The sequence below is a fragment of the Pelobates fuscus genome, chromosome 9, assembly GCF_036172605.1.
Source record: "Pelobates fuscus isolate aPelFus1 chromosome 9, aPelFus1.pri, whole genome shotgun sequence".
NCBI lineage: Eukaryota > Metazoa > Chordata > Amphibia > Anura > Pelobatidae > Pelobates > Pelobates fuscus.
Window position 1 is genome coordinate 98253661 of NC_086325.1, and position 25536 is coordinate 98279196.

Here is a 25536-nt window from a genome sequence, read left to right on the forward strand (position 1 = left end):
CTCTGACAGTGCCTGATGTCTAGTATTTAAGCTCCAAAAGTATTAGATAGCCACCGCTAGATTTGTCACACACCAATTTTCTTGTGCATGCCATGCTCCTGTCTTATAATGTTGGGTTTGTGTTTTTTTTTTTTTTTTTTTAAATTAGCTCTCAGAGTGCAGGGAGCCATAGAGGGGTGAACTTCTGGCTCTGGCAGTAACCGCCATTAAGTGGACCTAGCTGCTCCCAAGTTCATATACTAGACACGTAGTATTAAGCAGAGGTGAGTGTGATTAACTTAACTGTCTCTTAAAGGTTTTCATAAAAACGTGTAACCTACTCAGCAAGAGTACCTTGGGAGACGCTGCCTACTACTCTGAAGGTAACCCCCTTTGCCGCCACTACCCAACACTGTTTAGCATGATATTACAGGCCCATGCTCTGGTTGTCACCGGCCTGGGGACTCCCTGGGGGCCTACTCCTGTATCCCATCGTTCTGTACCATTTCTACTAATTAATCTATGACCTTCTTAGCCATAGCTCTGTATGCCTTAACCAATTGTTAAAAACAGGTCTTGTGATATACACTACTTGACTTTTCTCTGCATCATATACTAAATAGCTACTACTACATTGTCAGACCTGTTGGTACGTTAGGACTACACCAGTATAGCTGATCTAGCACTGTTAAGCATCAATTATTTTATTTATTTTATTTCAATTCACTTCAATTAACCAAGCTTCTATCATTAATGTTGTTCACATGAAGTTTAAAAAAAAAAAAAAAAAATATGGCAGTCTCTTAGGAGTGTATTACATACCATCTTGTTATTATTAACCTGTGTTATCCCACAATGCCTCCTCTCTCTATTACGTACCCCATAACGCATGTGCCATAATAAAAGAAAGATTTACAAAAAAAAACAAATCAGATGGCATCAATGCATGCTGAATTTGCCCTGTTGAAACTTTTACGGCTTCTTTAGCAGTGATGCCCAAGGTGAGAGGTCCTTTTTTAAACCATCAGACAGGGTTACCTATGACAGAGTTCCAACTCAAGGGGTTTTGCAGTTCTGTTTTAACTAGATTTATGAAGAAGCGGCATTTAATAGTGCATGTTGCAAGGGACTGGCTAGTAAGTGGGCAAGGGAGTTGCAAGGTGAAAAGGCAAGTAACATTGAATTATATATTTACACTAGTGCAAGAGCACTCTCTGACTGCTGTTAGACACTAAGAAGAAGGAGCCATGTCATGGTGTTTATGCTAATTGAAGTGGGCAAATTCACTCGTATAATAATACTAGAGGATGAACCTATTGGAAAATGGAATTAAATGCAGTCAGTTTACCCATGACTGCCGGGCATTGAATTATAGATTTTAATAAAGTTGTGTTAAAATAAGAAATGTGGGGGGCGGGGCCGGGCCCCGAGCAGAGCGGTCGCAGGGTGACTGAGCTCCTGCAAATGCAGACATTTTAAAGCTTATAAAACATGTCTTTAAGCACCCAACTCACCCACTACTGCGGCCCTCGATGGACAGGGGCTACCGGAACCAGGGAGAGGCTTGCTCCCTGAGTTTTAGTCCCCTGGAGGGGAGATCTCTGCAGCAACGAGCGGGACCTTCCCTGGCGGTGAGTGGAGTGGAGTGGACGGCCGCCGCTCCACTATCCCACCTACCGGAGCCTGACAGCAATTCTACACCTGTGCGGTCCCGGTCCCCCCCCCCCCCCCCCTCGGGACCGGGGGGGGTGATCCCGGTCCACACCCGGTGACCGCGATTGTGAGACAGAGGGGCCCGATTGCTGCCTCCAAAATGGCGGGCGCCATGTGCGCAGACAGCAGGAGGTAAATCTTATCCCTCCCAAGATTCCAACTAAAATGGCTCTTACCTCCTGATCCCAGCCATCGCGGCCACTTAAGCCAGCAATGAGAGGCACAGATGACCCGAACAAAACGGGAAACAGCGGCTGCATGGGGGAGACGGAGCGGTGGGCAGCAACCTTCCCTGCCAGGAGCAAGTGTGCGACATCCGTACTGGAGGACCGATCAGGCGCTCACACAACACCCAGCCTGCAACAAGACTGCCCGAACTGCGAACTCTCACGGACTGTACTCCACGACACACCAGATGACAGTCTGAAAAGCTCACCCACTATTGTGGATCCGACCAGGACCCTGCTATATAATTTTCACCCAGCCTGGTTGCCACGGGCATAGGCTTAGGACAGTATTCAACCGGTCCGAGACAGCACCCGGACTAATTACTTATACTAGACAACAACTACCCAGCTGTCCACAGCTCCTAGGTCAGCACTGCCGACCATACCAATCTGGGGCCTACCTAAGATGGCGGATGCTAATGTCACACATATTGTTTAGCGCTTGACTTCCTTTATTAGTATTTTAGTAAGCCTGTCTCACAAGCCTGTTACTCATAAGTTTACAAGCAGATTTCTTATTTAGCTTGAACATAACCGCTTTAGAACGTGCAGCAACTGTTCTCTTCTGCGGTCAAAGTTATCATTAAGCATGCTTACTTTTCTAAGACAACTAACTATTTCATGTTAAGACTCAGATGCATGTCACACGATCTCCCTTTTGTCACTCCTCTGACTCTTACTTTCTGACTTTCATGATACTTATTTAAGCGAGAATATAATCTGTTAACCTTCATACATGTTCTACTTTTAAAAAATGTGCAGTACCTCTTATGTCATGATACTGTTTTCAACTGTTACTGGTATGAAGCTTGATATGGCTATCGTGGCTACTCAAGTGTAATGTAATGCTTGCACAACAAAAATAAAGAATTAAAAAAAAAAAAAATAAGAAATGTGTTCTTGAATTGGCTGCTGATGCCGCTTTAATTTTAAATACCACGGTCTAGCCCAATGAAATGTTAAATGAGTTGTCTGTTTATTGTGCGATTCCCTTATACATATTGCCTACAATACATCTTGCAATCATATGAAGTAGAAAAGCAGAAACAAACAATGGAAGGATGAGAGTTCAGTTTCTAATGGATGCTAGATTGTCCTACAAGCTTTGAAAAGATGGGCTACTAAAACAATGTTTAACCCACTGCAATTTTACACTCACTATGATAAATCTTTCAAGGATTTGAGTAGTTTGCTGTGCTGCCTCGCCCAACTCTCGACTCAGCTTTCCGTTCTCCACCTCTAGAGTTTTGTTCTTTTGCATAAGAGACTGCAGATTTTCTGATGGTTCAATGCTAAGGATATAAATGGCCAGGACAAACATTAGATGGTAATCATTTCTCAGGTTAGAATAAAGTTTAGAACACCATGTACATTTGTAATATGAAAAAAGATAAAAGTACTCTTAATACATGTTGTTTTAGCTCCAGTGTCAAATCTTACCCTGTTAGGACAGGAAGCGTTCCCCCGTGCGCCTGGAGAAGCAAAACCTGTAACTCTTGCACCTGGAAAGAAAATAAATACAAAATATTTTAATACTCAATTTCATGCATAGTTTCTCCTCTCCTCAAATTTGGTCTATTACCTGTTGCTTGAGACGATGCAGCTCTGCAGCCTGTGGATCAGTATTTATAATAGGTTTGTTCTTGATCTTCCTGGCTCTATCTGCATAACGCAGTGTGTTTAAAGTCTCTTCCATGTTGGAATCAGCAGGACTGACACATGCAATCATAAGAGTGTGACTGTTGCCTCCAAGTGAATCTACATAAACAGGACAATGAATCTCATGAATGCAAGGTCGTTTGAGCAAGACCCTCAGCAACTTCATTGCAACTATTTGTTTTAGTCCACCTATCCAACATCACTGCAAAATGTGTTGGTGCTTTATAAATAAGAATTATAATTTCAGGAAAAAGATAAACAGGATCTACAATTCTCATCACTGGTTATATTAGTTATAAAAATGAAGGAATGTTACAACCTAGTTAAAAAAAAAAAAACATTTAAAAAGTATTTTTCTAAACATACATGGGCAGCGAGGCAGCAAAGTAAGTTTGCTGCCTCAAAGCATAAGATACATAGATTAGCAACAAGCCTCAAACCTTTTCACATTTAGTCCTGAGACCCATGAGACACATTTTAAAAGTTTTGGAGGACTATTTTTCTTTCTCAATTTGTTTTGTGATGGTAACATTTTTAATCATATCATATACTGTATGAATAAGGTTCATATACACCCCTATAAGACTCATTTATATTGTTTGAAATACATTTTCTTTTTGTTAACATGGGGCACTAGGTTCATGATGTTAATTTGCCAATAGACCTTATTGCTAATAATGTGGCCATACAAACTGCATTCAGGTATTTGCATGCTTATTTATTTTTTGAGTACTTTGGACATTTGTGGAGGTCACTAAAACTTACACGAATTGCACAATAAACGGAAGATATATCAGCATTCATTTCTGAATTGTACAGATTTGGACTTTGATATTGTAATAATTAAAGAATTGTTGTGTATATATGGCATGGCATACTTAGTGTGCCAAGGATGTGTGATTGTTTTTATTTAACTTTTGTGGGGGGTGGGGGGAGGAGGAGAGATTTGATTTTGCACTACATGCACTTCGTTATAGATAAACATTATTGGAATTATGATAGGTATTTAAAGTTTTCGTGGGAGAGTTCAGGATCACATTTAGTGTTTTGCAATATCTCCCTCTACAGGTTTCAGGACTTTTATAAAAGTTCATGTAGACAAAAGATGGCCTAACTCCTTATTAGTTTTTCCATTATATATTGTTTTAGTTGCCCACACACTAAAGAATCCTCCACTTGCATGCTTTCCAAACAATGGTACCTTGATGATGCTATACTGAAACAAGGCACTCACAGAATGCTTCCCAGAGGAGCACTTAAAATAAAAAATAAAATAAAAAAATAACTGAGGAACCACAGGAACAACCAGCCTGTTGGAGGGAAAGGCAAGTACTGGGATGTATTATAAGTGGTCTCTCATAAAAGCCAGTTATGTGTGGGTTGTAGTTGGGGTTTCTTTAACACTTTTACCGCTTTCAGGACCTGTTCCGTGGTTGAGAAGGAAGACACCTAACCACTGCCACTTCTATCCATGTTAAATAAAATAAAATCAGGTTGTTTTAGACTATCAAAGCTTTAGTGTTTAAAACTGGAAAATAATTTACAAACTACTCTTATCTAAACATAGCAATTGACCATATTCCATCCTGGTTTGAATAAAAATTCCTACAGAACTGCATAACTGGACTGTAAAAAGAACGGATACAGTAAAGAAAACAATGCACCCGACTTTGTATTGAAGAGATTCTAACCTTGCAATAGGCGAGTGAGTTTGGAGTCTCTGTAGGGGACAAAATTGCCTTTTTTACTTTCATCTCCCAATGCACTGATGACATTTCCCAGGCACAATAAACCACGATTAATACTGATCCCTAAATAAAAACAGAAATATACAGCTTTTCAGAAAGAGTATAAAATGTTAAAACAAAAAAAGTCTAATACGATGTTTAGATATTGCATAGCAGATTCTCTTACTTGAAAGAAAGGCACAGACAATGCATTCAATTTTTACATGGCAAAAATCAGAAAAATTCTAACCACGGCTATATCATACAGGAAAGTTCAATTACTGGATATTTTCACACACAACTGCATCCCTGGATATAGAATATACTGTACAATTAGACTGACCTTCCTTTAAACGATCACCTTCAGCCTTTGTCTTCTTCTGCCTTTCAGATCCTGCAAGGTCTACAAGATGTAATTTTGAGCGAAAACTGCTATTTCTGTAAAGATTAGAAAATGAAAAAACAAAATTAGCATGGTAACCCTCCAAACATAAGAATTACAGCATCCCATGGTGGTTATGTTGCCAGTGAGCAATAGGCAAGGCTAAGGTTACCCCACGGTTTGAGGCAGCTGTGTACAGGAATGGACTTTAGGGGAATAATTTAGAGAAGCTGCTTCTCACTGCACATCAGACAACCGAATGTAAATAGCCAAATAGTACAGGGGATGCTGCAAGAAAGCTAGACTCTCTGACGTTTCTGATGTTGAACACAGAGTGCAGACTATTTAGGTTTGGAATCGAAATGTGTTTGCAATAAACAAATGTAATTAGCAATTATGCAAATTATACACAACTCTGGGGTAGAGGGGCATACCTTTTAATTTGTGTATACACAATTTCCGTAGTGAACGGGTTAAAGAATCTTTAGTAAACTCTTGATATTGTGGCACATTCACAGTAGAAAATCAGTGTACTCACTTTTCTCCAACCTTCCTTTGATCAATAGCAATAGTGAAGATAGCATGTGAACGAGATGACTGGGAGTTCATAGCTGTAGATGCTACAGTTCGAGAATTATTCCCTAGTTCCAAGCAATGCACTGTATCAAAGGCAGCCTTCACGTCACGTTCTGTCAAACCAAAGATCTAAAGAGGTAGTATAGGGAAGGGTCAATTTACAAGTAATAAGGACAACATAAAATAAATCAACTTTTGTATTTATCATTTCATTAAAGTGAACCAGACAGTTTACATTAAGTATCTGCTGCTTACTTCAAACAAACAGTTTAATAATATGCCTGCCACTAATATTTTTTTGTTCTCCCTTTCTCCAAAGCCTTACCTTAATTCCCTCTTTGGGGTCTTCGCGTATGCTAATTGAACTAGACTTGTCTTTATGAGAGTCCAATAAATCCAAAATTTCTTCATTGTAGATCTGAAGAGTAAAAACAAAGTATAAGATACTTATAAATCAAGCATTAAAAACTATCCATGGTGAATGAAAACACAATCACTGGATATAAGACCTAAAAAGAAACCTTCATAGGACACATTACTCCTAAAACACAACCATTGCGCTTAACCTAGAGAGGCAGACATTTCTCTCCCTCAAAATATATACGTCCAGCATTTTACAGCGATTCAGTAAATGTAAATGCAGTAATGTAGTTGTGCAAACTGTCAATGTGTGCAATTTTAGGGATGTATTTGTAGAGGCAAGTGCGCAAGAGTGTTTTTGAACACCTTTAGATCACCCTATATTTTGCATACTCCCATTACATGCCAACTTCCCCTTATTCCCATGTCACACGCATGCTCTCCGATTTTGTCTAGTTTATGGTGAGTTCCCATTTGTGTACACTAGTTATGATCACCTCATCAGTGGTTATGCGGACATCAAGACAGCCACTAGAGGTACTTCCTCATTAAAAAAATGCAAGTCTCATGTCTTCACATTAAGCATCATCACTCCTAGCATGATGCCAATGAATATAATGAATGGTTCTCAGAGAAGCCCTAGATTCTGGTTCTCTATAAAAAAGCACCAAGCTGGTGCAGCAAGGCAATTATGACACAATTACACACAAAAAAGTATTATAGTATTATTTGGCATCATACATTTTTTTTTTTTTTTTTTTTTTTTTTTAAATGTCTGCATGTTATGGTTTTTAGCCTTTTGCTCAAGAGAAATAAGGAAACAAACCTCTAAATAAGAAACTTTTAATTGAAACTCCCAATCTGTTCGTTGTTCTATTTCATTGAAGAGTGCCTTGATAACGCGTGGAATGACTCCCACAGTTGGTTCATTTTCTTGATCATGAGTATATGCGCCTCCCATTGAAAAGGTCTTCCCAGAACCAGTCTGTCCATAGGCAAGTACTGTAGCATTGTAGCCTTTACAGAAAAGATTTAAAAAGAAAAAAAAATAATTTTAAAGGCAAACTAGTTTAGCCCCTTCATGACAAAGGCATCTGTCAAAACACAAATTCTATTTGTCCAATGTGTTAAATAATTTTCCACTCTGCCCCAAAAAGAGAAACCCACTAAAACATTTCAGCTTCCCATTGGCCTTTTCAACACGTGACAGTTTATACCATTCTTATTATGTATGCTATATATGGATTAACAGAAACAGAGCATCATTAAAAAGCAGCAGGAGAAAAACCTGGCACTGATCAGACTGCCTCTTCTCCCGGTCAAGATGTTGCAAAGTGAAGAGGTCTTCAACCTGCATGAGTGAGTCTGTTAAGCACGCAGAGGTGTAACTAGAAACCACGGGGCCCCAGTGTGAAAATTGCCACCACCAAGTACACCTGGCATGAAAACCACTACAGCGGGGTAAGCTGTAATAGTTATGGTGCTTAAAGTTTTCCTTTAATCATTGCATTGACATTTCTCTGGTAGTGACAGTTCTACTTTAAAAGTGTAGTTGTTATGGTGCTTGGGAGTGTTCTTTTAATTACATACTAATGCGATGTCGTTTTCCGTTACTGTGTAAAGCTATCCTTCGGTAGGTAATGGAGGTTTTTTCCTTCTCTCAATAGCATACATACAAAGCAATAGGTGGAACTTTGATAATCTGTAAAACACATATATGCAAAATAGTATATCTATACAATGATATGCAATAGGATAAATATATGGTAGTTTCACTCACAAGGTTGGAGTCATACCCTCATATGACTCTTAGTATGCTCCTTTGGACCATTCAAAGGTTGTCCAGACCTTATGCAGCCAGAATTTTGGTTATCCTCTTTGTGCTTTTGCTTAATGTCTCAAAATGAAGTTATAGGATATCCAGATGTATTCTCAGAAGGTAGATTTATTCATAAATTCATAAAAAATAAATCATAAAAAACAATATACTTTACCAGAAACAGCTGGTTAAAGTGCAAAGGGTAAAAGACTTATCCAAAGTAAAAGTCTCTAAAAAGTATCCTTGAATAAAATGTCCAAAACGCGTTTCACCTATCAATCAGGCTTCCTCAGTTGGATGAAGTTCACTTCAAATAGTTCCCTTTTTATATGGTTCCCGCCGGACCTTCTCCGCCAATCAGATGTTTCCTTACGGTATGTTTTTATCTTGGAACGCATCGTGCGTTCCATGCATTAAGAAAATGACTTCCGGGTCTTATTGTGATCGGGCGCACGTGCGTCCCACACGCCGGCGTTCACTTCCGCGTTCCGTCGAAATGGAACGCACGTGCGCTCCAATCGTGGCTTGTTCTCCACATCATCACACTGCGTCTGCACCACACTTCACTCTGACGCATGTGCGTTCCAGATCGGCAAACTAGCTAATGGACTTCCTGCTTTCGTGGAACGCACATGCGTTCCAAATCCTTTATGATTCAAAAAACTGTATGAATACTTTTGCATATATTTGTGTTTTACAGATTATCAAAGGCTCAAGCGGTTCCACCTATTGCTTTGTATGTAGGCTATTGTTTTTATGGTGGTGTAAGGGATACCACATATTAGGTGTTTAGAGCTGCTTACCTTTTTATCTTTCCCACAGAGTGTATAATTTTCTTTTTATTTTTCCTTCTCTCGCCTACCTGGGCTTTGCGTTACCATGCATTTTAATTTCGTGCATGTTTGATATTACTGATTTATTATCTTCCCTTACAGTTTTCACATGCTGAGCACAGCTCACTTTGAGATGTTCTGTTTTCAGCTATACATCTATGTTAAATTGCTCATTGATACACGTTTGTTTTGTATGTTTCACCTCTCCAATTCTTTGCAAAATGTAACAAACAATTTAACACAAAAGCTTTGGTTTAAAGGAACCGTAGGCATATTAGTGGGCACAACAACTTCATGCAACATACTTCAAAGAACTTTTCACTTAAAATCAAGACAGACTTTATCAACATTTCAAAAGGAAAAATGTGTTAAGACACCATTAGTCTGTACACGTTGCAGTTAAACTTTCAAAACGAATGTACTGTTCTGCTGTGTTATCTAACCAACAATTCCAAACTTAACAAAACCACTGATTAATGCAATGTAACTGGTCAATGTAGATCTAATCCTGCAGCTTACTCTGTCCACACAACAGCATTCTATTTGGCATTACAGAGTTTTCCCAATAATAAAATTAATTTAAAAACACCCACATCGTGAAAGCAGGGGAGCCAGAGCCAGTTTAGAATCAAATGCAAATGATATTTAAAGGGACACTATAGTCACCAGAACAACTACTGCTTAATGTGTTCTTGTTGAGTCTAGTCAGTCCATGCAGGCTTTTTGCAGTACACATCTGAGAAAAGGCAGTGTTTGCATTAGAGCCTAGGGACACCTCAAGTGGCCATTGGAGGTGCAACCTGGGGCAGTGTTGCACAGTGTGCAGAGTCTCCAGGCTTCGGATGGAGACACTGAGCTTTCCCCATAGAGGAGATACGGATTGACTAAGGCGGCGTTTGGCCCCGGGCTCACCTCCTTGCCGATCTCCCATTGAGAAAGCATTGGATTGGCTGAGATCATCAATTCTGCTGATGTCAGTTTAAGAGGCGGATCCTGACAGATGCATGTCTCTTTAACCATTTTTATATTTTACCTGCAGTCACATTTATCACCAAGTGCAATGTCATTATCTCTGTACTATAGAAAATTAGAGATCAAAAGAAAAAGAAAAAAAAATTACCTTTAAACAACCCCTTAATTAGAGGACTAACGGCTGAATTATAGACCTCTTCCTGCTCAGTTGTTGGATCAAAGACATAATCATAAGTAAACGACTTTTCGGTACCCACAATTAGCTGTTTAAATAAAACAAAAAGATAAGGATATGAATCAAAATTAATTATGAAAAAACACAGCTCAAGCTAGGTTATATATGTCACTCACCTGAGGCTCTCCTGGTATGAATGTAAGGCATGTCTTACATCCTTCATTTATCTCCTTGGCCACAAGAGGACGGCAGCGTAATGCCACTCTCACTGGGATACCCTCATCCTTTCCCATGTCACAACCAATATAGCCTAACAAAACAGTAGACAACAGTAAACAGCAAGTAAAAGCATGATATGGTTATAATATCCCAACTACAATATTGCTGAATAACCACTTGAACATTGTAAAATGTAATATTATTTGTATTGAAATTTAAGTCAAATAAATAAACATATCTTTAAATTTAAAGTCCTGTGCGAACAGCCAGGCCTTAAAAGTTACTAACCACTGCAAGTATGGATAGTCCTTCAACAAGGCCTGCAGAAGTGAATATCTACTTAACAGGGTAACATTTGACATACATATACATTTTTAAATCCCAATTGCTGCAATGCAGTGTCAGCAGGGTTAAATTCCTGCTCACCCCAGGTAGTCACAATGAGTTGCTATGAAAGTCGGCACTGTATTGAGAACACTGCGGTTCAGCGGCAAAGCTCAGCCATGATCATTTTTCCAGTTGAGCTGGTGCTTGGGAGTCCCCGACAGTCTGCACAAACACTGGAAGGACTCCCTCCATTTTTCAATGCCATTTTCAGCAGTGCTGTGCTTTGCCAGTGGGCATGCAATTTTTAGTGTAACTTGATTGCATTCTACGAAGAAGTAGGTAGAAGGGTGTTGCAGTGGATGTGATCTGTTTGGATTTTACCATGGCATTTGACACAGTTCCACACAATAGATTAGTGTTAAATTAGTGAAAAATCGGTCTAGATGAAAATTCTTGTTCTTGGGTAGAATATTGGCTTAAGGATAGAGTACAAAAAGAGTTGCCATTAATGGTACATTTTTAAGCTGGACAGAGGTGGCAAGGGGTGTCCCTCAGTGTTGTGTTCTTGGACTTCTTCTATTTACCATGTTTATAAATGATCTTGAAATAGGCATTGAAAGTCATGTTTCAGTGTTTGCAGATGACACAAAACTCTAAAGTAATACAATATGAGCAAGATATTACTTTGCTGCAGAGGGATTTAGATCAACTGGGGGACTGGGCACTCAAATGGCAGATGAAATTTAATGTTGAAAAATGCAAAGTTATGCACTTCAGCGTAAAAAAATGGAAGGATTTGGAAATTGTTATAGAAAATAAACTAGGCAACAATATGCAATGTGAATCGACAGTTGCTAAGGCCAGTAAGGTACTGTATTGTCATGTATAAATAGAGGGAATTAATTCTCATGAATCACTGGTAAGACCACATCTTGAATATGCTGTGCAATTTTTGGCACCTGTTCTAAAGAGGGATATTATAGGACAAAAAAAATGCAGATGCGGGCTACAAAATAAATAAAAGGAATGGAACATTTCAACTATGAAGAAAGGTTAATAAATGTAAAAATCTCTAGTTTAGAAAAACATTGCCACAGCGGGGAATATGATAACATACAAATATATCCGGGGCCGTTTAGACTGGAAGAAAGAAGATTTTATCTAAGGCAAAGAAAAGGTTTTTTTTTTTCAGAAGAACAATAAGGATGTGGACTTCTCTGCCTGAAGAAGTGGTTTTATCAGAGTCAGTACAGATTTTCAAACAGCAACTAGTTGCATACTTGCAAAAAAAGAATATTCAAGGATATAATTTTTCTACGTAGGGTAATAGCTAGGGTTTGAGCGGTTATCAGTTTTGCCGATGTCATCACAGATATTCCGATATTTTGTAAGTATCAGTATCAGACGATAATCACTGGCAATACCGATAATGAATGGGTGGGCCAGCGCGTCCATAATGCGGCACAAGCGGCCGCCATAGGGCGCACTGGCCCGGAGGGAGCTAGATTGGAGTGACCGGCAGGAGGTGGGCGCACTGCAAAAAAAATAAAAAATACGGTAAATGTACTGAATATCGGTACTGGCTCTAAAAAAAAAAAAAAAAAAAAAAAAACTCAACATCGGTCGATCCCTAATAATAGCTTCTTGATCCAAGGATTAATCTGACTGCCATTCTGAGGTCAAGAAGGAATTTTTTCCTAGTTTGTTGCAAAATTGGAAGTGCTTCAAAGTGGGGTTTTTTTGCCTTCTTTTGGATCAACAGCAAAAAAAAATGTGAGGAAAGCTGAACTTGATGGACGCAAGTCTCTTTTCAGCTATGTAACCATGTAACATTTCTGCCTATCATACTGAAAATAGACAGTAGATTGAGTTTTTATTATAGGATCAGGAACACATGTTTGTGTTCCTGACCCTATAGTGTTCTTTTCACGTTTTAGATTAGGTTTAGAATAAATATTAGGTTTAATATTACACGCACTACATATAGATAGCATACACCCCACTTGCACAACAAAGCAAAGTCATTACACTCATGAAACACAGGGAGCACACACACTATGACAAAGGGAGAGACTATGGGATAGCAGAGACAGGGTGTGTGAGACAGGGTGTGTGAGACAGGGTGTGTAATGCACAAAAACATTTTTTTCTGTCATATGGTGGCAGTACCAGTGGGTTTTGCTCCTTCCTGTGGACAAGCATCTAACAAGCTTAATTAAATCAACAAAACCCCTCCCCCTTGCCCTATAAGAAGGGCTATCCGGCAAAACCAACCTCAGTTTCCTTTCTTGTCCCGAGAGGGAAGGACACAGCATCTGGAGGGTGAGACACACAGGCTGCTGGTCTGGGGGATTCCGGTCCGAGAGCTGCCCGGGCGGTTAGCTGAGAGACCATGCTACCTCCGTTATGGTTACGGAGCAAATGTATACATTGCCTCTTATGCCGAGAAGGTTCCGGCGAATACTTTCTGGAGGCGGTCTTGATGACCTGCGCACAGCGGTGGAACGCACGCCCGGGAGGTGATGCGTTCCACCAAAAGTTTCCGGTGGTGCGCATGCCGAAACTTTATAAAAAAAAAAAAAAAAGCGCGAAGTTTGATGCTCGGCATAGATGAAGCTGTGCAGTACCCACTGACAGCATGGATGCTTGCCAGAAGTGGTACGCCGTGTCACCAACCCCCCACACGGTTCAGAGGCATTTTGAGGTGAGGTGAATTAATCTTTCCTTCAAAATGATCTCTGTAAAAGTTTAGACACTTCATTTGCAAAGTGTGAAGCCACGTGGTAAGAGGACGAAGATGACGGTATATGTACCCACTTTATGCACTATGATGAATTGCTGTGAGCAGTATAGGTACTCTCTATATGCTCTATGACGAATTGCTGTGAGCAGTATATGTACTCGCTATATGCACTATGACGAATTGCTGTGAGCAGTATATGTACTCACTATATGCACTATGACGAAGTGCTGTGTGCAGAAGATGTATGCAATATATGCACTACGATGTGTTGCTGTGAACAGTATATGTAATCACTATATGTTCTATGACGAGTTACTATGAGCAGTATATATACTCACTATATGCACTATGATGAATTGCTGTGAGCAGTATATGTACTCGCTATATGCACTATGACGAATTGCTGTGAGTAGTATATGTACTCACTATATGCACCATGACGACTTGCTGTGTGCAGAAGATGTATGCAATATATGCACTACGACGTGTTGCTGTGAACAGTATATGTAATCACTATATGTTCTATGACGAGTTACTATGAGCAGTATGTATATACTCACTATATGCACTACGACGGGTTGCTGTGAACAGTATATGTAATCACTATATGTTCTATGACGAGTTACTATGAGCAGTATATATTCTCACTATATGCACTGACGTGTTACTATGTGCAGTATATATTCTCACTATATGCACTATGACGTGTTGCTGTGAACAGTATATGTAATCACTATATGTTCTATGACGAGTTACTATGAGCAGTACATATTCTCTCTATATGCACTGTTGTGTTGCTGTGAACAGTATAGGTTACCACTATATGTTCTATGACAAGTTCTGTGAGCAGTGTATGCACTCACTATAGGCACTATGACGAGTTGCTGTGCACAGTATATGTACCCACTATATGCTCTGTGTGTGAGTGTCTAAGATGACTCGGCCTCAGTAGGGTACACACTATAAAGTCCTTGTATAAGGACAAGAACCTCTTTAGATGTATCCACTAGATGCTCTATGTCGCATTGTTTTGTTATCCACTCGACCTTAGTAGATGCACCCACTATATGCTCTATGCCGAGTTTGAAGTGTGGCCTCCGCTTCATTAGTTGTATGCACTGTATTCGTTAAGAATGAGAACTCAACCTCCGTGCATGCTCTGTTAGGAGTTACTTGAGGACTCAGCCTTAGTATATGCATCTACTATATACTCTGTTGAGTTGATGGGTGGTCTCAACTTTAGTAACCACTATAGGCTATTTTAGGGGGGTTCTTTTCCTTTTATATACTCTATAAAAAAAATTTAAAAAAAAGCCTCACTAGTTTATGGGATATAGGTATAATCTATATGCCTTATGTATGAGGTACTGGGAAGACAGGGCCTCAGTATATGTCTTCACTAGTTTCTCTATGGATGAGTTACCAGGAGATGTATGCTCATTAGACGGTATAGAGATGGCATCTTCACAGTAGCTCATATATCTATATCATCTCCACAGGAGTTGCGTAACCCTGGTATATGGCATAGGTTGTGTAGGTATGCTTTCTGTTCATACAAGATTCAGTATAGGTTACTGATATCTCTGGCAATTTGGACGGTTAACGAACACACACAATGTAGGTGTTTTTTCATCAACACACTGCAGAACAGGATTAACCTCTGCCCCAGTCGTTTCAGAAATTGCAGTGGTCTAATAAATTCCGTTACTTGTAGCAGGTGATTAGCGTGTAACCTCGGTACTGTCTAAAGAAGTACTGTTGTGTATATTAAGGCGATTATTTTAATTTTTGGAGATCAGACTGAGCGTACAGAGGGAAAAATTTCTGAGACCGACGTTTCCCCAGCAATCCATATATTCTATTGCCTATTCATAAGAGTCCCTAGATCTCGTAACATGTTAAAAAAGAAATCCCACTGTTTTCTCTCCCCGATCATAGAAGAAGGGGTGTTGGTAGTAGCGGATCCAATTTTCAAATTAGATAGAGTTCATTTCAGGAAGTCTGTCTTCCGTCTAATGTTTTCTGGTTGGGGATCGCTACAGATGCTCTTTTTTAATCCCCTTCATGTTTCGTGGTAATGATTAAGGGAAAATCCGCAGATTCCAGGGGTTTTAAGGTGTATTGCCACCCTTCATCTCTTCATTCCGTAGATATGGCAGAAGGCTGTAAATTTTCATGCGCACTCTTCTACAGGGTTGGTACATCAACCGTCAGGGAGGAACCGGTGTAGGCGCTCTCTCTCTCTCCTGCATGCGGTTATCTTGCTGAGGTGCAAATTCATCTAGTAGATATTTCGGTAGTTCCTTTCAGAGGGATTGACATAGCCGTCTAGCTCAGAGAGGGTATTTGGAATTAGGAAGTTTTGTCCTTATGTCCGTGTAATTTGACTCTCTGGAGTGTAAAATTGTTGTTCCAGCCAGGGCTCTGTTGACAAACTTTTCAACGACCAAGTCACTTCCTGTTTCAGTACAGGTCCCTCGGTGATGGATTACTCTCTTTGTAATGTATCTTACTTCCGCTTACGTTTTTTCTAGTTGTCTTAGAAAATTAGGTCTATCGGAGCCTTATCCTGGTTCTTATTCCATGCTGAGCATAAAGATTCTGATTCCCAAACGTTCAAAGCTCTATCGGTCTCATGATGTATAGGGATCTACCCTAATCGTTCTGTAGAGTTTCAGGTTGATAGCCTGACTACGGCTAGGGTTCTTCTTCATCATCTAGGTCTGCGGGAAGATTTGTTTGGCTATGTTGCTTGGCAACTATATATCCTGTTTAAAGGTCTACTTTCTGATAAGGGTTAGAAATTTTTTGGGGGGATTTTGGGAACACCCCTGCTGGTGTGTTTCATTCGTCTAAAAACCCTTGCTTTAATGTCTTCTGGTTTTTTGTTCGGCAGGCTTCGGCGTTTTCTGCTTTGAGGTCCAGGCCTTCAAGCCTGAGAATCCTGCTGTTCTTAGAGTTTACATCCAGATTTTAAGCTTGAGTTTTTTTGTAATCTGCCAGGTCCAGACATCCTCCTAGATTTCTGTTTTCCCTTCCTGGTATTTTTTTGTCCTTGAATTTTGCTATATTTTTAAAAAAAAAAAATTTTTTAGGTTACACCCGTTCAATCCTGTTAAAGGGTTTCCCTTACAAGTTTTGTTTCTCCAGGACACCTTCTTGGGGGCCATCTTATCGGCTAATAGGTTCAGAGAGCTTCAGTCGTTTTTTATCCCCAGATGATTTTTCAGTATTGCTCATGGACACGGTGGTTCTTCACGCTAAACATTTTTTTTTTTCCCTACGGGTTGGTACTAAGTGTAGCTTGAAGGAGCTTTGTAATGTCTCTTTTCCTAGGACTGAAGAGCTCAGTTATTCTGGTCCTCTGTTTGTTAGCCTCCCATAAAAGGTGTAAGGATACAGTGATTCCTGCAACTCTTGTTTCATTTGACTCAGGCGAGTATGTTGGTTGGCCATTTTCTCCCGGTGGTCTTCAAGTTCCGGCTCCTCTCAGGACGCTTGGAGTATTGGCTGCCTCTGGGCCAGTAAGAACACTTGTTTTTTCTAGTGGCCTTCTGTTAGGCACCATCTTGGGCTTCCATTCCACATTTTCATAAAGCTCTACAGGTTAGAGATGTTCTCATCCTCTGAAACTGCTTTTTAGGCGTATAAGTTGCGACCTACGGTGACATTGAACCCGCCCTAGTTAAGGATCTTGCTATATCCCACTGGTACTGCCACCATATGACAGAAAAAACAGAAATTTTTACTTACCGTAAATTCTTTTTTTCTTAATATGGTGGCAGTTCAGCTTCCCTCCCTCTATTTTACATTATCTTGATTCAGTATGAGTTCTATTTGGGATTTTTCTTGCTACTTACTGAGGTTGGTTTTGCCGGATAGCCCTTCTTATAGGGCAAGGGGGGGGGGGGGTTTTGTTGATTTAATTAAGCTTGTTAGATGCTTGTCCACAGGAAGGAGCAAAACCCACTGGTACTGCCACCATATTAAGAAAAAAAGAATTTACGGTAAGTAAAAATTTCTGTTTTCCTAATTAAATCCAAATGGCAAAACTAAGGCTAAAATAGCCCTGTTGTAGAGGTAGAGACATTTTCCACATCAGTCATTTGTCCCCATTGCTCCATTCAGAGCTTCACAAATAAACCTCAAATACCGATAATGCACCCAGTGTTAAATAAGCAATACGTAAAGGGACAATATAGTCACCAGAACAACTACAGCTTATTGTGTTTGTTCTGGTAAGTATAATCATTACCTTCAGGCTTTTTGCAGTAAACACTTTTTTCAGAGAAAATGCAGTGGTTACATTACAGCCTAGGGAAACCTCCTCAGATTGCTACTAGAGGTGCTTCCTGGGGCAGTGCTGCACTGCCATTCAGTATCTTCAATCTCGGCATGCAGACACTGAACTGTCCTCATAGAGATGCATTGATTTAATGCATCGCAATGAAATGCTGATTGGCCAGGGCTGTGTTTGGCTTGTGCTGGCTCTGCCCCGATCTGCCTCCTTAACAGTCTCAGTCAATCCTACGGAAAAGCATTGTGATTGGCTCAGAGAATCACCTCTGATGATTTCAGTGAAGCAGGCAGACGAGGGGCAGAACTAGCAGCAAACTTACTATTTTTAGGGGGGCAATGGGTGGGCCAGAAGGGCTAAATGGTGGTTTTAACACTATAGGGTGAGAAATACAGGTTTGTGTTGTTGATCCTATAGTGCTCCTTTAATCTGAATAATAATTGTCAATAACAATCAGGAAACAGTTTAATTAAATATCCAGAATTATAATAAGGCTCTAAACATTTGATGGTAAATGCATATTGTAATTAATAAAAAAAAATAAAAAAATTAAAGTACCGTATATACTCGAGTATAAGACGAGTTTTTCAGCACATTTTTTGTGCTGAAAAACTCCCACTCGTCTTATACTCGAGTGAGTGTCTGTATTATGGCAATTTTCATTGCCATAATACAGACTGGGGGGAGAGGGGGGCTGGCAGAGCTGTAACTTACCTTCACAGCAGCTCCTGTCAGCTCCCTTCTCTCTCCTCCGTCCGTGCAGCTCCCAGGTCGGCTTCCTCTGCAACTCTCGCGAGAGCCGCGGGGTCAGAGCGTTGCCACGGGTTACCGTGGCAACGCTCCGCGTGGCCGCGAGAGTTGCAGAGGAAGCTGACCTGGGAGCTGCACGGACGGAGGAGAGAGAAGGGAGCTGACAGGAGCTGCTGTGAAGGTAAGTTACAGCTTCCTGCCAGCCCCCCTCCTACAGCCCATCCACTGGACCACCAGGGAGTGAGAGCCCCCCTCCCTGGCCAGCTAACAGGCAGGGAGGGGGGACGAAAAAATAAAAATATTAATAAAACAAATAATAAGAAAAAAAATATTAAAATAATAATAACAAAAAAAAATAATACAATTAATAATAAAATAAAAAAATAATTACCTAAAAAAAATAACAAAAAATATTAAGATAATAATTAAATAATAATTAATAAAATGCCCAACCCCCACCAATGCTCTGCACACACACACACACACACACTGCACTCACACATACACACACTGCATTCATACACACACTGCACTGCATTCATTATATACACACTGCATTCATACCCACTGCACTCATACACACACTGCACTGCATTCATTATACACACACTGCATACACACTGCACTCATACACACACACTGCACTCACACATACACACTGCATTCATCATTCATTATATACACACTGCACTCATATACACACACTGCACTCATATACACACACTGCACTCATATACACACACTGCACTCATATACACACACTGCACTGCATTCATTATACACACTCATATACACTGCACTCATATACACACACTACACTGCACTCATATACACACACTACACTGCATTCATTATACACACTCATATACACTGCACTCATATACACACACTACACTCATACACACACTGCATACACACTGCACTCATACACACACTGCATACACACTGCACTCATACACACACTGCACTGCATTCATTATATACACACTGCATTCATACACACACTGCATTCATACACACACTGCATTCATACACACACTGCATTCATACACACACTGCATTCATACACACACTGCATTCATACACACACTGCATTCATACACACACTGCATTCATACACACACTGCATTCATACACACACTGCATTCATACACACACTGCATTCATACACACACACACTGCACTCATACACACACTGCACTCATACACACACTGCACTCATACACACACTGCACTCATACACACACTGCACTCATACACACACTGCACTCATACACACACTGCACTCATACACACACTGCATTCATACACACACACACTGCACTCATACATACACACTGCACTCATACATACACACTGCACTCATACATACACTGCATTCATACACACACTGCACTCATACACACACTGCACTCATACACACACTGCACTGCATTCATTATACACACACTGCACTCCATTCATTATACACACACTGCACTCCATTCATTATACACACACTGCACTCCATTCATTATATACACACTGCACTCCATTCATTATATACACACTGCACTCATACACACTGCATACACACACACTGCATACACACACACTGCATACACACACACTGCATACACACACACTGCATACACACACACTGCATACACACACACTGCATACACACACACTGCATACACACACACTGCATACACACACACTGCATTCATATACACATTGCATTCATTATATACACACGCTGTAAATAAATATTCAGTTAATATAATTTTTTTAGGATCTAATTTTATTTAGAAATTTACCAGTAGCTGCTTCATTTCCCACCCTAGTCTTATACTCGAGTCAATACGTTTTCCCAATTTTTGGGGGTAAAATTAGGGGCCTCGGCTTATATTCGGGTCGGCTTATACTCGAGTATATACGGTATTAATGTCTAATTATGACTTCACTCACATTTAAAAGAGCGATATCATGCACTGTAAAATGTACCAAAAGGTACCTATCCAGACCTTGATACTGCCTCACTATAAAGGGAATGGAGAGAAGGAAACTTGGGTGCCAATAATATAAATACATATAATAGAAAAAGTGTTAAAATACCCTTGGGCAAATAGTTTGGGATCAAACAGAAAAATAAGTGCACTGAAAATTAAAGTGCAAATATTCTCTCAATATTAATAAAGTTAAAAAAATGCAAAAATGTTTCACTCTTAAAAAGTGCAATGTGCATATTTACTGCAAGTGCAAAATGCAAGACACTTAAAGAGATCTAGTGCACAACATTAAAGAGTACACTTACTCTGATCATATATCTAAATTGAACCTCAGTTCCAAATGATAATACATAGAAAAATAAAATACAACATATATAGTGAAGTATTGTTTAAATGACAATAATATAAAGTATATTTAAAATGTTCACTCACAAGTAGAGAGCAGATGAGCCTGCTCTACTTCAAACAGCCCCAAATGCAGAGATGTCCACTGCAGCCAATAAGGTAGAAAACGATTTATTCCATCATCATAAAAACAGCATACATTAAAATTCTCCTGGATCCTTGTAGGAACTGTCCTATTGTGAGTCCGTGCAACCACTGGCTAAAATGAACAGTCCATGCACTGTCAAGTTTGGCAGTGTCGCAGGATACTTCCGGGAGGCAGGACGTGCGTGATGACGTCATGTAGTGAGTCAGATGACACGTTTCGCCGAGGGATCGGCTTCTTCAGATCTGACTCCCATCTTCCATAATATTCTATTTATGCCTCCCACAGAGATGTGGTGAGATACCAAATGGCTTCTTATTGGCTTATTCACAAGTTATTTGCATAAAACGAAGGATATGTTCTAACTGCAAAACTATACACGTAGTTTCTTACTGACTTGCAAGCTATTTACATAAAAACGAAGCATATTGCAAAAATATACAAGTGGCTTCTTCCTTATTCACAGGCTAATAGCATGAAAACGAAGCTAACTAATATTCATCTGATTTATCAAATACCCATGTGGGCTGCTCCACATACACACACAATATATATATATATACATACACACACATATATACGCATATATACACATATATACACACATATATATATTCCATTGTGATTTTTTTCATATGGAAGGAGCTAAAAATATGCAGAATGAAACGACATCTACATTTAGAGTCACAGTGATCCACATTGAGAAAAAAACTTAAGAACCATAACCACTGCAGAGAGGAAAGCATAGTATATTTTTGCAATATGCTTCGGTTTTATGTAAATAGCTTGCAAGTAAGGCATTAAGAAACTACTGTTTTATTTCTTAAACTGTGTACTTTGTCTTTAAGAGATATTGCAAACGAACAAGGTGTTAGAAATGGAACATGTTTTTCATAACTATCTTTAAGCAATAACCTCTTACCTACCTTCAGTGCATAATTTGTTTACGACATTTTGTCCCAGACGAATTATAACAACAATAATGCATAAACAAGCTTCAAGGCTACGCTACGACTCTTCCAGTACATAATATACTGTGGTAACCCTAAGTAGATAAAGATGTTCAGACTTTAAGATGCCATCTTGACCTAAGCCAGGAAAATTGCCATAACGTGTACACCCTTTAGTTATGGCCTTGTATTTTTGCCAAGTTAAGGGAGGTCCTAAAATGAATAAAGTAAAAGTGATACTTTTTCATATATGAACTACGGAGACCCTAAAATGAAGACACCTAAAGGTATAAATAGGTGTACCTTTAAATGTTAAGGACAGAGGAAAGACTTGAAGACAGATGCAGCTCAATCTTAAAATGACAGAGAGGCTGACATGATGACATGTTGATGTTAATCTATTACTGATATTTGCAAGCATTTAGTGTAATCTTATAAACTCTGCTATAAATTATTGTAATGGATTTTATAAGTCTATATTTATATTTTTATAAAATAAATATCTAAAAAGACAAAACTTTATTGCTTCCAAGACAATCCTTATTTTATATTGTATTCTCAATTATTTATACATGTTAAATAGAGGATCTCTTACGAACTATATAAAATTATGGCTAAGATATCTGTATGGTTAGCCCTAAGTTCTATGCTTTAAGACATTATAGTGGTAAATAAGGGAACCCAGCCGCGATTACAAAATGGCTGCGGGCGGCGAGGGAGCAGTGAGCATTGATCTCCCTGCTCAGCTCGCACGCACAGCAGTGATGCCGGAGCCGGAATATGACGTCACTCCGGCTCCAGCATCCCTGAGAGGGAGCAGAGCCGGGAGATCAATGCTCCCTCAACACCTGCACGCCAGCCGCCCCGCAGCCCCACTGGACCCCAGGGACTGCTCTCCAGCCACCCAGCAGCCCCACTGGACCCCAGGGACTGCTCTCCAGCCACCCAGCAGCCCCACTGGACCCCAGGGACTGCTCTCCAGCCACCCAGCAGCCCCACTGGACCCCAGGGACTGCTCTCCAGCCACCCAGCAGCCCCACTGGACCCCAGGGACTGCTCTCCAGCCACCCAGCAGCCCCACTGGACCCCAGGGACTGCTCTCCAGCCACCCAGCAGCCCCACTGGACCCCAGGGACTGCTCTCCAGCCACCCAGCAGCCCCACTGGACCCCAGGGACTGCTCTCCAGCCACCCAGCAGCCCCACTGGACCCCAGGGACTGCTCTCCAGCCACCCAGCTGCCCGACTGGACCCCAGGGACTGCTCTCCAGCCACCCAGCTGCCCGACTGGACCCCAGGGACTGCTCTCCAGCCACCCAGCTGCCCGACTGGACCCCAGGGACTGCTCTCCAGCCACCCAGCTGCCCGACTGGACCCCAGGGACTGCTCTCCAGCCACCCAGCTGCCCGACTGGACCCCAGGGACTGCTCTCCAGCCACCCAGCTGCCCGACTGGACCACAGGGACTCCATGCCAGCTGCCAGCAGCCCCACTGGACCCCATGCCAGCACTCCTAAAGGTAAGGGGGCTAGGTGGAGTGCACGTCAGTCAAAGAGTGCGCGTGTCAGTCGATGTTGATACACTATGTCAAAGGGTTCCACGGGAAAAATTAATTGGGAACCCCTTGTATAAGGTATATGGATGAGGAGTGTGCGCGCGCGCACGCACGCACGCACTTTAAGCATTTATAGATCTGCACTCCACATATAACTATAAGTAGACACTTCCTAAACAATACAGAGACAACCTGGCACACATCTACAGACACCCTGGATTTGCACACACATGAAGCCTCAAAACAAATACATCAACGCATGTATGCACACACTGACACATCGCAAATATATATTCAGAGAATCTTGCATTTCCAGAAACGCAAACATTAACTTTCCATACAAACACAACACTCCATTAACACATTGACATGCAATGAAGAATACCCACAACATTTAACTATGTGGTCTGTTTTGTGGATTTTAAATTTCATCAATGTCTACGGGCATGCCCTTTAGTACAGCTCGTCGTTATTCACAAAAGTGTGAATAGTCCTGAATTTAAAGTAAATTTCAAATATCAGGTCAAAACGAAAAACATAAGTGAAGTGGAGATTTTTGAAACTACACTATTTGCAGCCTAAATATTTAAAAATCCACTGTGAATTCTGGTATTTAGATGAACCAGTAGAGTAGAGATTCTTCAGCAATCCCCGATGTTGCTGACTACATCTCCCATAATGCTCTTACAGCCATAACGCTGGCAAAGCATTATGAGAGATGTAGTCCACAACAGCTGGAGTGCTGAAAGTTCCCTACCCTTACAGTAGAGTGTGAAGTGTTGGGCATTCAAAGTAAATTTCAAGTTGTAGGCCAATATATTAGCCATTTAATTCTGTCCTAAAATTTAAAATCCACTTTAGCGAATAACGGAGTCTGTACAGATGTTTACACAACAACTGGATGAATTGTTGCAAAAACAGAATATTCAGGTATATTATTATTATTATTATTATTAGTGGGGTAACAGCTCCTGAGCCATTTTTGGGTCAGGAAGGAATTGTTCCTCTAATTTGTTGCAAAACTTCAAAGCTCTTTAAACTGTGGGGGGATTTTTTTAACCTTCTTTTGGATCAATAGAAAGAAATTGTAAAAAATGCTGAACTTTATGGACCCATGTCTTTTTTTCGGCCGATATAACTATTGACAGGAAAATGGCGATTGTTTTCATCACATTGTGTTATTGAATTGTAAAATAAGCAATATCATTAAGGACGTGTGTGCTCAGATTTAGCGATGATTAATTATATATTGTAGATGTATATAATATAATATATTGGAATCCATGGTCTGTGTGTGTATGTATTGCGGTCAGCTTTGCCAGCATCCACACTCAGACAGTCCGCCGGCCGGTTTTGCTCAGCTCTTCTTACCGCAGCAGCTCCCGGATTACTCTGGCGGCTCACGACGTTACGGCTTCCCCCCGGGTGGTGTGTTCCTCAGGCCTTCCCACACAGAGCGTGCTCCCCGGTTCGCCGTTTCTCGGACAGCTTCCCACCCTGTGTCTTCCTGGTCGGTCCTTCCAGCCACAACGGACAAAGTTTTCAAATCTAACCCGCCCCGCAGCCACCAATAAGACAGACGCTACGTCACTTCTCGGGGCTACAATTGCGCACAGGGCGATACGTCCTGAACACGTGAGCTGCGCGCGGCGGCCATCTTAGTTATGGGCATCTGCCCACATTGGGTTGAAAAAACGCCATGATGAAAGACTATGTGATGCATATAGAGATAGATAGATATTTAATGAGGACTGGGAGGATACTTTCATTCCAAATATTTAATTGTTACTGAAAA

At 40.6% G+C, this 25536-nt stretch overlaps 1 protein-coding gene across 2 annotated transcripts in view; it reads right to left on the reverse strand.

Moving 5' to 3' along the window:
* The window catches only part of KIF4A (kinesin family member 4A), a 60205-nt gene extending 35020 nt beyond the window's left edge, over window positions 1–25185 (reverse strand). For both annotated transcript variants that reach the window (XM_063432190.1, XM_063432189.1), the window contains exons 1-11: window positions 25113–25185; window positions 10599–10732; window positions 10396–10510; window positions 7450–7640; window positions 6589–6681; window positions 6226–6392; window positions 5649–5743; window positions 5270–5389; window positions 3502–3677; window positions 3360–3421; window positions 3079–3211 (exon numbers count right to left, since the gene is read on the reverse strand). In XM_063432190.1, the coding sequence (XP_063288260.1) occupies window positions 3079–3211; window positions 3360–3421; window positions 3502–3677; window positions 5270–5389; window positions 5649–5743; window positions 6226–6392; window positions 6589–6681; window positions 7450–7640; window positions 10396–10510; window positions 10599–10715 (1269 nt within the window). In that variant the 5' untranslated portion in view covers window positions 10716–10732; window positions 25113–25185. The remainder of the gene's footprint in view (window positions 1–3078; window positions 3212–3359; window positions 3422–3501; window positions 3678–5269; window positions 5390–5648; window positions 5744–6225; window positions 6393–6588; window positions 6682–7449; window positions 7641–10395; window positions 10511–10598; window positions 10733–25112) is intronic.
* Between the last annotated feature and the right edge of the window lie 351 nt (window positions 25186–25536).